The sequence below is a fragment of the Panthera tigris genome, chromosome D2, assembly GCF_018350195.1.
Source record: "Panthera tigris isolate Pti1 chromosome D2, P.tigris_Pti1_mat1.1, whole genome shotgun sequence".
Lineage (NCBI taxonomy): Eukaryota > Metazoa > Chordata > Mammalia > Carnivora > Felidae > Panthera > Panthera tigris.
The window spans coordinates 12,734,595-12,750,683 of NC_056670.1; the positions used below are offsets into that span (position 1 = coordinate 12,734,595).

The following is a 16,089-nucleotide window of genomic DNA, read 5'->3' on the forward strand; positions in this document are numbered from 1 at the left end:
ACAGGCTTTGGGAACAAAACCAAGGCTTCAGTTTTTGTTTATTCATTTCAAAAAATCCATGAAAATATGTCATTGAAGCTTCCATATTCTAAATAAAATATTTTCTGAGGAGTTCTCAGACTTCAACCAATTAGTAAAATTTTTTTTCAGAACCTTGAGTTAGGTCGGTTGGAGTTGGGGACAGGGCTGTGCATAGCGAGCCTCTTTCTCATGGACCCTCTCCTCATTTCACGAGCTCTCACCATGTGCCAGGAACTGTATGAAACACTTCACACAGATGACCTCATTTGGTCCTCCTGACAACACTAGGAAGAAAGTATATTGTTTTCTCTATGTTACATATGAGGCAATTGAGAGAGACCCAGAGCGGGTAAAGTCATGCCACAAGTATGGGGTACAGCTGAAACCTGAACCCAGATACAGCCCCTGCCTTAGAACCCTGTGTTTTGCCACCCCAATGGCCTTTTTCTGAATCAGACCACCTGACAGGTATAGGAGTCATAAACTAACTAGACATGTTCAGAATGAGGGTTTAGATGTTCATTGTGGATGGTTGGTGAGCATAGTCAATTCATATATTTCTACATTACTTTGAAGGAATTTTTTTTTGCCATTGGTATAAAGTGATGATTTCATCTGTTAAGAGAGCAACGAGCAAGTGACCAAGGACGAATATATTATTCTGTTGATTTAAACTTGGCACTTTCTGAATTAATAGAATAATTTCTATAAATAATATATTTCAGGAGAACATTTTTAACAGTATGTAACACTGAAAACAAATTATTAATAGTTTACATTCTTATTTAATGAACAGCACACAAATGTGGTAGGAATATATGGCACATAGTAGGTACTTAACATTTGTTGAATTCATCTTGCAAAGTGTTCTTTACCCTTAAAAACTGTATTAAGTCATACTGCCAATAGGTGGCAATAGTGTTTCGGTCACGGCCATGTATTTGGTTCAAGAAAGATGCATGCAATCTGGAAATGATCTCACTGTATTGCTGTATGTCTGTTGTACCTCAATAAAAAAAAGTTATCTCACATTTTTATCAGAAAATATTTCTATTAAAATAGTTAAATTTTTATGTTAAATATAAAACAGAAAGCCTTAGGGAAAAGTTTTTAAATTTAAATAAATTGACATACCAACATAGAATTTCTTGGTAAATTCTATGAACATTAGCATATTCTAAGTCTTTATCTTATTCACAAACTTTGCCTTTATAAGTTACCTTCATTATCTTCATATGCAGCAGCTTCATATGCAGCAGAATATGCATATTCCCCCAAAAGGGGTAGAACTTGGCACTCCGGACTTCCAACTGGATGATGAAATCCTCTCATCGTGTGTGTCTCTCTTTGAGGAAGTGTCAGTTTACTTTTTCCTACTCTGTCTTTTGTAAGGATTCCTGTAAATACAACAGACTAACCCAAACTCTATGACTGAGCATTGAAAAAAAGAGAAAATGCAGAAAAGCATTGCATTTCAGTGGCTAGTCAGAACCAAACCTTGAGAAATGATACTCCTTTTCTGAGTAGTCTTTGATGGCTTCATAGAAGGTGATGTTTTAGGAATGGTTTACCAAGGTGGGAGACTTCTTGGTAAAATTAGGGGGAGGTGGTTGGTTTGTATTTGTAAACCAGGAAGGCGCATGTGCAGAGGTCAAATGGCAAAGAAAACTTGCCTCAGGTGTCCGGTCCCTCCTCCCATGGCCTGCTGCGGGCCATCAGGCATGTCTGTTCTACTCCCCTCTTTCTGGAATTTGTATACTGCTAGCACTGGGGACCAGGAGACAGCAGAATCCACTCTCTTTCTCCCCATCACCAACTGTTTGATACTGAACCGAGAACACTGTTCAAGAACTTCCCATTATTAAACATTTACACCTTTAAACTATTCAAGTCCTCACTGAAGTAATTGACTTAACTTTGTTTTTAACACAGGAAACCTGATGTTACTTTGGACTTTATGCTTCCGAGAAGAACAAGCTTGTCATCTGATAGCAATAAAACATTTTGCATGATTGGCCACTGTTCATCATCCCAAGAAGAGTTTTTGCAATTGGCTGGAAAATGGGACCTGGGAAATTTACTCCTCTTTAACGGTATACTTTTTTCCTTCAAAGCGTTTCCAGTTTCTTCTTTCGGTTAACAAGTATTAAACTAGTAAATTATCCTGGATAATAATCCAGGATATTAATCCCTATTCCTTCACTTGTACTTAGTAAGTATTACATTTCCTAGATACCAAGATGCACTTCTAAAATATTTCAACATTTTTATAATATAGATGTTTCTTAGAATTGATATATATGTTTAATGCAGGGGTGTATGTCATACCTCCTACCAATCTCCCCCAAAAGGGAAGCGCATATCAAATCAATTTTGTTTTATAATCTAGGAAAATACAGAATTGACAAGTAAACTTAGAATGATTATCTCTCTTACTTATAATTTTAGTATATTCTTTTTTTTAATTTTCTTAATGTTTATTTTTGTGAGAGAGAGAGAGAGAGAGACAGAGTACGAGTGGGGGAGGGGCAGAGAGCAAAGGAGACAGAATCCAAAGCAGGCTCCAGGCTCTGAGTAGTCAGCACAGAGCCCGATACAGGGCTCGAACCCATGGACCATGAGATCATGACCCGAGCCGAAGGCAGATGCTTAACCAACTGAGCCACCCAGGCAGCCCAATTTTAGTATTTTCTGTAAGAATATCAAATTTTAGGGAAAAAAAGAAATAATATGATTTAAAAATATATATCACTAAAAAACTTAAAAATAAAAAATGTATAATCACTAAACCTGGCACATAATAGCATTCAGGCAGTGTTTATTGAATAGATAGAAGAATGGAGGAATGAGATATCAATTCACATTTATTTTAAAAAGGAATTTACTGAAGTATGGTTTCCATTTATTTTAAAAAGGCAAAACAAAACCAAAGTAACTGTTTCCTATCTTAAGGAAAAAATAGAAATTTTATTATTTTATTTTATCACAAGCTTCACAGTTGACTTTATGTATATTAATTCATTTCCCGTCCATACTTGGCGTAGGTTATTTGCCTATGACACCAATTTGGAATGTGAGACTTTATCAATTTTATAGAGATAAAAGAATCTGACAAAAATAACTAACTCTTGATTTCTTGCTTTTTATGAAAAATTCTGGTTGGAGTATGATAAATAAATAACTTTATTTTCTTGTTCAGGAGCTAAGATTGATTCACAAGAGGCCTTTTATCTATATGCTTGTGGACCCAACCATACATCTATAATGCCATGTAAGTATGGCAAGCCTGCGAATGACTTCTCCAAATATATTAATAAGGACATTTTGCGATGTGAAAAAATCAGAGAACTTTTTATGACCAAGAAGGAAGTGGACATTGGTCTCTTAATTGTAAGTTTTCATTTCATAAGTTTAAACTTTTTAGTAACTGATAATTCATGGTTATAAAATGTGTAATTAGCTATGAATTAGATTTCTAAAGTTTCTCTTCTTTCTTACTCAACATTTTCTTTCCTTAAGAACATGTTTCTTTCTTAAAAAAAAAAAAAAGCAACCTGAAATACTCAGAATTTGTTTTCGGGTTTCAAATGTTTATTCCCTTTTCCTTAGAACTATATTTCCATACGAAGCATTAGTTTAGTTTATACGTACTAATCATTCAAGAAAAATGTTTATGATATGGTGCAAATATAACATCTGTTAGCGTAAAAAATACTGCTCATTATATTTCATTTCCATACTTATAGATAAGTAGTAATTTTTATTGATAGTATTATTTTTATTTATAAATATTCCGATTTTAAAATATTTATTCTTTGATATCAGTAACAACCAGGAATTTTGCTTGCAAAATATTGCTAACTCTGGTTATATGAGACTCTCATGTTGTTTTTTTATACACTATTGTAATTTTTTGTTCAAGTGTATAGTTCAGGAGTTTGTGGTAGATATTTTTCATTATAGCAACTAGAAAGCTGAGCCTTCATAGTCTTAGAAGATCTACTAAAAACTGGTAGATCTGGCCAGGAAACTGGGTTCCTTCTCTTGCTTCTTAGAGGTACAGTTATAGGTCAGAGATTTTACTTGAAGGAGACTACTAGTTTGGAATGTATTTTGTTGTTGTTATTGTTGCTGTTGTTAGTGAGATGTGTACTGCACAATCAAAATAAATTCTATTTTAAAGCTGTAACATTTGACTAAAGGAAAGGAGAAGTTCTAGCAGAGATATTTTGTAAAATACATGTTAAGTCTTAAGTGGTGTTAAATATGTAACTGTGGTAAAGCGGATAGAGAGTAGATACGTATGGAATTTGACTTATGATCTGATATTGTGTATACAATAGTTTTCTCCCTAAGGAGTATCCAAAAAGGGGGTTGGGAGCATTTGGCCGGTCCATTATGATTGAGTGATGACCAGGGATGCTAAATGTTCTGCAATGCAAGGGCAGTATTATATAGAGCACAGAATTATCCTACCCCAAATGTGTCACCATTAAGAAAACATGCTTTAGGGAAATGTTTCTCAAACCTAAGCGTACAGCAGAGTCACCCAGAGGATTTATTAAAACACAAGTTGCTGGGCCAGACTTTTGGATTCAGGGGTCTGAAGTGTGGCCCAAGCAATTTGCATTTTTAACAAATCCCAGATGACGCTGTTGGCTGCTGCTTGCTGGTTCAGGACCACACGTTGAGAATCTATGCTTTAGGCAGACCAAGGAGTTACACAACCAGTGTTTGTTCAAATAATAATTTTAACTCTCTAGTTTTTGGTTAATCCATTTGTTTTCGCACACACACACACACACACACACACATTTCCTTAATCCTTTTATTTTGCTTGAAAAGAATATATTGAAGTCATAAGATTTAACATAAATTATCACAAATGAAAATTCTAAGGATTTGATGCGACAACTCTTTTTAGAAAGCAAATTTTTAAGCCTGATTTAGTAATTTGGGGATTATGAGTTCATGAGCGAAAAGTCTGGCAAGCCGCTGGTGCCAGGTGGGAGTTGTTTCACGTAGATGAACGTTTGTCAGCTTTCTGTTGAAAACTACTGCAGGTTTAAGATTTTGTTTTACCCAGAATATCATATACAATAGACCGTGTTGTCACTTTAGTTGGTATACAAATATGCTAGATGATGTCTGGATGAAATTGTGTTTAAGTTTAAATCGCCATGGTTGAAAATGATCCCAGCCTAAGGCCCCCACAGCTTCTGGGAGAAAACACTGAACCAGGGTACATGATTTCCCCAAGCCTGAGTGCCCCACCGGAGTCAGAACCTGATCGAAACTGCCCTCTGCGTGGGAGAAATATTGAAAATTCTATTCAGTTTTAGTAGGAATGCTGATAGTCTGGAATTTTATTCTGGTGGAAAGATCTGACTTAGAGTCACTTGTAAATGAGTAGCCAGCCTGTGAACAAACACATTCCCCAAAGCAAAAAATTTGAATACATTGATGCAGAGTTCCCATCTCATAAGGTTGTCAAGATCGGTTAATATTTGTAAGTGCAAAGAACAGTGCCTGGTATGTAATGAGTGTGGTGTATAAGACTCAGCTGTTCTTAGTAGTAACTGTAATTTCATGTTTATCCTAAAATGGTTAAACCTGGAATCTTCTCAGCCTTGACAAGGTTTATACAATTGTTCACTGCCATTGAAACTGATCTCCTTTGTGAGGAGCCATCTTGCTTCCCACATTCATCTTTGTTTCGTGTACCGTCTATCAAAGAGAACAATTTGTTGGGTAACTTTCCACTTTGAAATGCTTGTTTGCTGGTTGATAACTTGCTTTTGTCAATTTTGTTTAGTTGCTAAAGGAATATATTTGTGTTTCAGGAAAGTCTTTCCGTTGTTTACACAACTAACTGTCCTGCTCAGTATACCATCTATGAGCCAGTTATTAGACTTAAAGGCCAGATGAAAACCCAACTCTCTCAGAGGCCCTTCAGCTCAAAAGAAGTTCAGAGCATCTTGTTAGAACCTCATTATCTAAAGAATCTCCGGCCTACGGAATGTAAAACTATTCAAGGCGTCCTGCACGAGATCGGTGGAACTGGTATATTTGTTTTTCTCTTTGCCAGGGTAAGAATCACTGAGTATGGTTTTATCTGAAACCAAACTACTTCTTTAATACTGTTAAATTTCAGTGTTTATTTTTAATTACAGAAACAGTTATACATCAACCATATTAAACTTTTAAGATAAAGAAATCATGTTGTTTATGATGTCATCAAGCTTTCTGCCACACGTGGTGAAAATTTCTCTTAACTTATGGAGATTTTAGAAGTTTTCTATTATCCAGAAATGTAATTAAGACAATTAAATGTGAAATATACAAGATTTAATGGGGCATCTGGTTGGCTCCGTCGGTAGAGCAGGCGACCCTTGATCTCTGTCGGGGTCATGAGTTCAAGCCCCACATCAGGCATAGAGATTACATTAATAAAATAAGCAAATAAATAAATAAGATTTAAATTGTCAATGAGAGGAGGAATACATATTATAGTAACAAAAAGAAGAAAGATGTTCTTTGGACAAGATTGGGTGCATTCAAGGTGGCATGGCCATAGACAAGGAATGTATTCTTTAAAATAAGGTTTGTGAAGCCTGTTTTTCCCAAGCTTCCAGCTGCATGGGGGAAAAAAAACCAAGGGTCAGCAAGTAACTCCCCCCAAAATAATTTGAGTTTGTTTAGCTTTCTTAAAGAAAAGGAGAAATGTAAAAAGTTTGACTTGTGTCATGAGTACTATATTAGAATAAATTGTTTAAATTATCTGTTCTACTTAGTCGTCTCAGGGTGGGGACAATATCTTTCCTGACATAGAGTAGACAATCAATAAATATATACTGACTGTTTACAGGGATCGCTGAAATCCAAAATCAGGAGTACAAATGGTACTAATCATCTCCTTCCTCAAGGCCCATATCCTTGTTTAAATAAAGCAGGCTTGATCTTCTTTCCTCAGAATTTTATTCCTAAGTGTAACTTCTGCAACATTTGCAAATTTCCACAGCCTCCCCAACTGGATTTTTTTCCTTCAGTGGGACCACCTTTGATTAATTTTGCAATAATAGGCATATCAGTGTGTGTTATTATCATTACCATTCTTATAAATGTTTTGTCAGGATTGACTCACCATACTCTAACCTGTTTTTTCTTCTTCCTTTTTCAAACTTTTTTTTTTTCATCCAGTATCTAGTTGAGTAGATTTTCCCTTCGTGTTTTAAAATGAAAAGCTCTTTAACTCATCAACATTCTGTGATCAACTTTTATAACTTATAGTTTCAAAATGTGTATCCTTGGTTTTTGTTCTTTCATCAAGTTATTACACATAATTTTGTTATGATTACTCTCACACAATGACTAGATCCTAGAGAAAATGGCTCATCTTTTACACACACTCAGGATCTTGCCAATAAGACTTCTAAAGTACATTGTAACACTTAAAACTTAGAAACTTTCTTTAGCATTTTTCCTTCTCTGCTACAAAAAGAAAATTCAGGCTCCTTAAAAACCTTACATGTGTTGGGGCACCTGGGTGGCTCAGCCAGTTAAGTGTCTGACTTCAGCTCAAGTCATGATCTCACACTTTGTGAGTTCTAGGCTCCCTGCTGGCAGCACAGAGCCTGCTTGGGATCCTCTGGCCCCCTCTCTCGCTGCCCCTCCCTCTCTCTTTCTCAAAAATAAATAAACATAAAAAAAAAACCCAAAAAACAAAAAAACCTTCCATGCATAGCCTGCCGTTTGAACCAGATCTCTGCCATCCAGCCAAATAAGCAAACTGCACCCTCCGAGCTGTACCGGGAACTTCGAGTTTTAGACCCTCACCTGTCTCTTGTCTCTCGCTCCCACCCACCTGCTGTTCCTACTTTCTAGGATTTTACTGTCTTTCCAGGCCATCTTCTCTCCATTTAGACTTCCCTAACCCAAGCAGAGTAGAGTCAGGAGTAGTTTCTGTGCCCTTGTGACATTCATACTATCTCATTCTTCTTTGCCTTTAATCGTGATAGTAAGATGTGTCTTTCTTATACATAGTAGTTGTCAGAAATCACTGGTTTAATTGAAGTACAAGGCAAATCTCTGGTTTTCATACATACATCTTGTCTTTTGACTAGATAGTAGGCCCCACTGGGGGCACGTATCATGCCTTTACTTCTTTGTTATCTCCCACAGCATGTAACGCACAGCCTATCTGTTGATTCACTGAAATGACATTTGCTGACATTTCAAATCACTAATAAAACGCTACTGACTTATACAGTTGTAAGTGTTATTTTCGTTCATTTATACTATATTCAAGAGACTAAAATTGTAGGATTTATGTCTTTCAGTTTTGTTTATAATTCTTAAATGATGACAGTGTGAGCAAAAAAAAATAGCTTTCAAATAAAACTGATGGTTTGATGTTATATAATAATATATAATCCCACATGTTAAATTTTTCTCTCAATAAATTATTTTTTAGGTTGTGGAACTCAGCAACTGTGAAGAAACTCAAGCATTAGCACTGAGAGTTATACTCTCATTAATTAAATACAACCAACAGAGAATACATGAATTAGAAAATTGTAATGGACTTTCCATGATTCATCAGGTGTTGATTAAACAAAAATGCATTGTTGGTTTTCATGTTTTGAAGGTATGTCCTCATAAAATTTATTCTCATAGTTTCATATGCGATGATACTTCTCTTCATTATAGTCTTCCGACAATAGAGTTTCATGTTTCGGTTATTCCTGAAGAAAATGAAGGAAACTCAACAGTGTATATTTAACCAAACTAAGATGCTCTTCTGGCTTTCTTCATCATTGACATAATTACATTTTTGCCTTCTTTCAAACATTTGAGAAGAGTGAGAGAAAAAAATTAACTCCTAGAATTTGAGATCTGGATGAAGTGTTGCTATCCCTTAGAGGCTGGCCCCTGCTTCTATAGAACGCTGAAATTAAGACCCACAGAGACACTGTTGTTTGCTTCAGCTCCCAGTTACGGAAGAGAACCTAGTTCTCTGGACGACTAGTGCTGTGCCATTTCCAGTAGGCAGTGCTGATAGAGAGTTAGTTTTCTAAGGTTACATTAGTTTTTATTTTGATCCAGCTATCATCAGATACTTAAATACCTTTCTAGCTAAAAGCACTTGGTAACATTGTGAACATATTTGTCTGAGGGTACTAGTACTAAGGCAAAAGACTGCTTTCACCCCTGCCCTCAAGATCCATACATTTATGGCATGAATCCTTAGTACTTTTTGGAAAAGGTTTCAAAGCCTAACAGATTCATTGAATTTAAAAAAGAAAAATAGAAAGATAAATAAATAAAATGGAATGTTGGTTTTACCCATGTTTGAAACGGAATAATCATTTATAAATATTTCACAGTTTGTGTTTTTCTAATTATTTGAACTGTTTTGCAAAACAAATTAAAGACACTCTGTGAAAGGTTGAATTCTTCACTAGTCTCCCTGTGAATTTAATGTTATGACTGCAAAGATGGAAAGAATAATGTTTCTGTTGAATTTTTAGATTAATCAGTTATTAATGCATCTTGTATTAACGCTGATTTTCCACAGACTCTTTTTGAAGGTTGCTGTGGTGAGGATATCATTCATGTCAACGAGAGTGGAGAGTTTAAGTTGGATGTAGAGTCTAATGCTATAATCCAAGATGTTAAACTGCTAGAGGAGCTCCTGCTTGACTGGAAGATATGGAATAAAGCCAAGGCATGTGCTTTTATTTTTAATGGTAAAAAACACATGACATGAATTTACCCTCGTCACAATTTGTAAGCGCACCATACGGTATTAACTACATACACTGTGTCGAACAGCAGGTATCTAAGACTTTCGTCTTGCTTGGCTGCAACTGCACCCGTCGCACACTCCGCCAGCTCTCCTGCCCTCTGCCCCTCTCCCTGGCAGCCACCGTACCACTTTCTGTTTCTAAGGGCTTGATTACTTTCGATATGTCGTAGAAGCGGAACCATTCAGTATTTGTCTTTTTGCGATTGGCTGTTTCGCTTAGGATATGTCTTTAAGGTTCATCTGTGCCATAGTGCATGACCAGATTCCTTTCTTTTGTAAGATGAATAATATCCCATTGTATGTATATGCCACATTTCCTTTATCCATTCTTTCTATTAATAGACATTTAGGTTGCTTCCATATATTGGATTTTGTGAACGATGTTGCAATGGACTTGGGTGTGTGAATGTTTCTTTGAGATCCTATTTTCAATTCTTTTGGATATATACCCAGAAGTGGGATTGCTGAATCATATATTAATTCTATTTTTAATTTTTTTTTTTTTTAAAGAGAGAGAGAGGGAGGGAGAGAGCCCCAAGCAGGCTCTGTGCTGACGGCACAGAGCCTGATACAGGGCTCGATCCCACAAACTGTGAGATCATGACCTGAACCAAGATCAAGAGTCCATGCTTAACCAACTGAGCCACCCAGGTGCTCCTCTGTTTTTAATTTTTTAAGGATCCCCTGCACTGTTTTCCATAAGACCTGCACCATTTTACAATCCCATCACCAAGGTACAAGGATTGCAATTTCTCCACATCTTTGCCAACAATTGTTATCTTCTGGTTTTTTTGATAGTGCCCATCCTATTGGGTATGAGACGATATTTTATTGTGGTTTTGGTTTGCATTTCCCTGATATTTAGTGACGATGAGCATCTTTTCATATACTTGTTGGCCATTTGTACGTTTTCTTTGGAGAAATGTCTTTTCAAGTTCTTTGCCCATTTTTCAAATAGACTATTTGATTTTTTGTTATTGAGTTTTAAGAGTCCTCTATGTACTCTAGATATTAATCCTTCATCTGATACATGGTTTGCAAATATTTTCGCCCATTCTGTAGGGTTTTCTTTCACTTTATTGTTTCCTTTGTGCACAGAGAGATGTGTACTTTTTAAAAACTGTTTATTTGTTTTGAGGGAGAGAGAGCATGCACACACAAGTGGGAGAGGGGCAGAGAGAGGGAGAGAGAATACCAAGCAGGCTCCGCACTGTCAGCAAAGAGGCCGACACAAAGCTCAATCCCATGACTCTGGGATCATGATCTGAGCTGAAATCAAGAGGCAGATACATAACCAACTGAGCCACCCAGGCACCCCTAGATGAATATTTAAAAGTACATGTCTCTTGGGGTACCTGGGTGGCTCAGTTGGTTAAGTGTCCAACTCTTGGTTTTGGCTCAGGTCACGATCCCAGGGTCATGGGATCAAGCCCCACATTGGGTTCCATGCTGAGTCGGGGGGCCTGCTTGGTATTCTTTCTCTCTCTCCCTCTGCTCCTCTCCCACTCATGTGTGTACTCTCTCTCTAAAAAAAAAAAAAAAATTAAATACTCATCTAAATTAAATTAAATATTCATCTAATCATTCTTCTAAAGAACAGAACAAACTTACTACTTCAGTGTAATGTTAATTAATGGAAGTGTGGCGATTATTTCCTGTGCAAGGTTTTGAGCAGCCATGGGTAATGCTGAGCTGGAAGGTCAGCATGAGAACTTGAGCTACCTGGGATTAGCTAAGAGCAGTATGCAGGCTGGAAAACATGGAGCTCATTTGAATCAACTGGGAACTTACATCTATCATAAACTCTGAAAGGGAATCATGCTAAGAGTCTAGAGAGTCAGGTCAAGGTGAGGGAAATGGACACGCTTCTAGGTAGGGGAGCCGAGTTGCCCAGGAGTCATAAAGCTGAATCAGAATATATAGGGAAAGGCTATAAAGCCTTGATTTCATTATAGGCATAAGTTAAGGAACATGGTGTGATCTTAGGTCTAGGCACAGCATCTCAACCACTGGATGGTCTTCACAAGGATCCAGTCAGGGAATGAATATAGGACTATTTCCTTTCTGCCCTAGTTTTTAACGATCTTTTTGGTATAAGCTCTTATAAGCTCCTTAGCTGTAGTGTAGATTATAGATTTTCTAGAGTTATTTAGAGCATAACAACATTACCGTCAAACATAATTAAAGACCAATTTATTATATAGGTATTCAGCATACACCTTTAGATTTTTTTTAAAAATCCGGTATTCCTAAATTTGGCAGTAGTCTGCCCAAATTTATTCATTATCAGTAATCTGTTGGAAAGCTGAAAGAAACCTTTGTAATCTATTATTAATAAAGATAAATTTTGACCAAGCATCCTAGAGGACAGAATTATTTTTCTAAATATTCCTATAGAAAATTATATTACAAAAGTATTCTCATATGAAGATACAGTCTTCCAGTTATAAAATAAGTAAGACATGGGGATGTCTATATACAGCATAGGGATATAATATGATATATATATTGTGGCCCAAGCCATATCAATAATATGATAACAACTTTGTATAGTGACAGATGGTAACTGTACTTCTCATGGTAACCATTTCATAACATATATAAATATTGATTCACTGTGTTATATACCAGAAATGAATATGATATTGTATGTCAATTATTCTTCAAAAGAAAAAAAAAAAAAAGAAGACATCAAAGAATATGCAGCCATACATGGGGAAGTCTCATAGTGTTGTGTTAAGCAGCTAATTGAACCATTGCTTTTTCTAGATTTTATGGTACTTACAATTTTTTAAGCTTTGTAATTTGTCGTGATTTCTTTTCTCATTCTGAATAAATTCTCACTTTCAGACTAAATAATAACCATATATATATATATATATATATATATATATATATATATGCATGCATAAAAATATGTGTAACGTTGCATGGGGAAAAAGCAAATGTACAGTGATAGCAGATATAAACAAAGGCAGCATAAATACGAACGTATAGGAAAGAATCAGCTCAGTTGTAGACTGGAAGATGGAACCTAGCTGAAGGTAGACAGTTGTTGTGGTTAGTATCTCAAAAGAGGATGCTAATTTGAGTTGTTGATCAAAAAACAAAACATTTCTTACTGAATTCAAAAGTGATACAGATACTTCTGTGAATTTGAAATAAGATTTTCTGTCCTAATTAAGAATTGTTAACTGAGTTTGTCTTTTGCTTTTGGTTGGTTGTTTACTTTGCCACCATTCTATTTGGTACTGTTTTTTCAGACCTGAGGCAAGTTTTCATACCTGGCCTGCCTTGTGTTCCAAGTTCTCATATGCCTTTTTCTTTTAGGGCCTCGTGGCCCTATCTTATGAGGAGAGAGGCCTGGGTTATAATAATATGATTAAGTCGTTCAATTCCTTGGCCTTTTCATTGTTTGTTACTATCAAATAACAGCAGCAGAAATAGCAAGACCTGTGGCCCAAGCCAGTTAATTTTGTCTTTTGTTAGCGGCTTTGTTAAAAGGTCATTTGGAATAACAAAATGAGGTGAAGATTATCTTTCAATATTGGTTGTCTGTATAAGATTCCTCTTTCTACATTATTGAGTGTAATTTAAGATTGATTCCACATGGGAGAATGATTTTTAAGGGACTTTACAAGGATGTTTGAAGATATACAGTAATTATGCAGAGAATTCTGTTATTTGGACTTAAAAGTAAATCAGCCTAAAATGCAGAATTTTCACATTATCGGTGAGTTTTCTCAGTTTAGTACAATTTGTTCTAAAGTTATTTACTTAAATGCTGTATACACAAAGAAGCATTGAAGTTTATGCATTTGCAATAATGCTCTTTGAAAACGCATTATTAGTAAACAATTATATTGATCATGTGTGTGTTTTCTCCGTATCGAATAAATCCCTCAAGATAATTCATCTTTTGAAAATACTATATATTATATAACATCACAGAAAGGTTAATGTAGTGAAGCACCTAATGCCACATGGAATTCAACGTCTTTAGAAATGACCTCCTGACAGAAAATAGTAACAATAATAATAGTCTGGAGTAAATGTTAAGATGTGCTTTTTCAGACACATTTAATCCTTGACCCTGAGTATGTACGCAACGGGTAGACTGAGCTGTCACGTGTCTTCTTCTAAAACGCGTGTGGCACGGCTTTCAGTAACCACGTGCTGACTGGTGTGTGTTTATTTTCTCAGCGCGGAGCCTGGGAAGCCCTGCTGGCGGCTCTGGAGGTCCTCATCAGAGCAGATCACCAGCAGCACGTCTTCAATATAAAGCAGTTACTGAAGGCTCGCGTGGTCCATCACTTTCTACTGACTTGTCAGGTTTTGCAGGTACTTTCCACGTAACTCTACTTCGGGGAGATTTTCTGTAATCCCTTATTTACTCGCTCAAGGTTATGAACTCAAATTTTTGTGGGATTTCAGTGGAATTTCTTTCTCTTCTCCGCCTTCCCTGATCTCCTGGCTCCCTTCTTTCAGCAAACGGCAGAGGACTTTCTCAACCCCCGGCCTCCTACTGCTCAGTCTTCACACTGTCGTCATTCCTAACTCAATCTCAGAAGAACAGCTCTATTTCTGCCTTGTTTCTTTATGCTGGGGCATTTGAGTATCAACCATAGCAAAATGGGTACTTGTCGCAAGCTTGGCACAGTGGCGGTCCGGTAGCCAGCGAGGCCCGTCTGAGGCTTGATTATTGCTGACTGAAACTCACTCCACACTCCTTAAATAACAAGTACAAGTATGTTTTGTTTGACTAAGTGTGAGCTTGCCGAAGATCTCTAGAATTCGCATATTGAAAATGTATCCAAAATATTAAGTGAAAAAGTGGCACCGACCTCACCAGTAGTGTCTGTGCTGTGGCCTGGCTTCTGGTTTGATGTTTTGGCTCTGCTTTCACAGCTGTCCTTTTATCAGTTTGGTTGATGTATGAGAATATTTTTCAAGTTCATTTGTTTCTCCAGCGAGGCCTCTAGTAGAACTTGATCAGGTCAGATAAGTACAGATGTTCCCTGGGAGCGGTAATACTGTTTTTAATGCCTTTGTTTCGGTGACACCAGTGGCTTTCCATTGCACTTGGGATAAAATCCGGAACCTATGGCAATATTTAAAGAAAGCATGTATGCCCCAGTGACCACTCCAGCCTCATCTCATGCCAGGGCAGCCCCCCTGGTTTTTTTTTTTTTTTCTCTTCCTTAAAACCTTCCTTAAAAGGTTCCTGAACCTTTTTCGCTCGCAGGGCACAGTTTTTCTGGTTGAGAAGTTTTTGATCCCATTCTTTCCATCTGGCCGCCAGGCTAATCCTTCATGCCTCCACTTTAAATTTACTTCCTGAGAGAAGCCCTCCCTTCTCTTTCCATCTAGTGTAACCCTTTCCCCTCCCTCCACTCGCTCTCTCTCTCTCTCTCTCTCTCCACACACATGCATTTGTTAGTGTCACGTCGTCATTTATGAAACTATGGTTTATTTCCCTCTGTAAACCTGCTGAGGGCAGGAATAATGTTTTTTCTTGATCTCATTGTAACCCCAGTACTTGGCACATAATAGGCATCCAATAAATATTCACTGAATGAATCAATTCTAAAAAACAAAAACATTTTATTGCCTTTCTTGGGCCCTGTGGTAAATTAGACTATTGTCTTCAGGAATATAATACAGTGATCTCTGAGGCCCCTTGCTTGCTGAATATTTTATGTAACATTTACACAGCAGTTTTTCTCTAAATCAGTTTCTTTGTATATCCACTTTGAAACTTGCTGACTAATTTTCAAAGAGCACACAAGACAGTGTGAAGATCTTATTCAGTCTTTCCATGTCAGAAAAGTAACACTTGTAAACTTGGGGATTTCTATATATATATTCTCATTTTCATATATTTATAAAAATGCTAGAAAAATCTAGGCACCAGTTCCATTTCCTGAAAAATATACTTCTTCACCCTTCTTTATTCAGAGAGCCCATTATCCAATTAACAGTTACTAATTAAGAATAGTTTTATATTAGGTATTGTGGGAAGTATGTAAAGAAATGAACTTAATTGTTGCCTTTAATACATCTCAGAGTATTTAAGGAAGATAGGTAAATTGGTAGTTTATTGGATGTGGGCGATTTCATTAGTTCATGAGTACAGTGCAAAGAACTTGAACTCAGGTGATGAAAACAGGAGTGTAAAAGTAGGGGGCAAATATGAAAGAGATTGTAAAGAGAACTAATAGGGCTTGATTCTGTCTAAATAGCTGCAGGAGAAGTGAAAC

The 16,089-nt window shown here is 36.6% G+C and overlaps 1 protein-coding gene across 7 annotated transcripts in view; it reads left to right on the forward strand.

The window, feature by feature from the left end:
* Nucleotides 1-16,089, forward strand: part of LYST (lysosomal trafficking regulator) — a 243,766-nt gene that overhangs the window by 133,187 nt on the left and 94,490 nt on the right. For all 7 annotated transcript variants that reach the window (XM_042961056.1, XM_042961055.1, XM_042961058.1 and 4 more), the window contains 6 exons: nt 1,954-2,114; nt 3,221-3,411; nt 5,865-6,110; nt 8,495-8,668; nt 9,599-9,748; nt 14,033-14,170. In XM_042961056.1, coding sequence (XP_042816990.1) covers nt 1,954-2,114; nt 3,221-3,411; nt 5,865-6,110; nt 8,495-8,668; nt 9,599-9,748; nt 14,033-14,170 — 1,060 coding nt within the window. The remainder of the gene's footprint in view (nt 1-1,953; nt 2,115-3,220; nt 3,412-5,864; nt 6,111-8,494; nt 8,669-9,598; nt 9,749-14,032; nt 14,171-16,089) is intronic.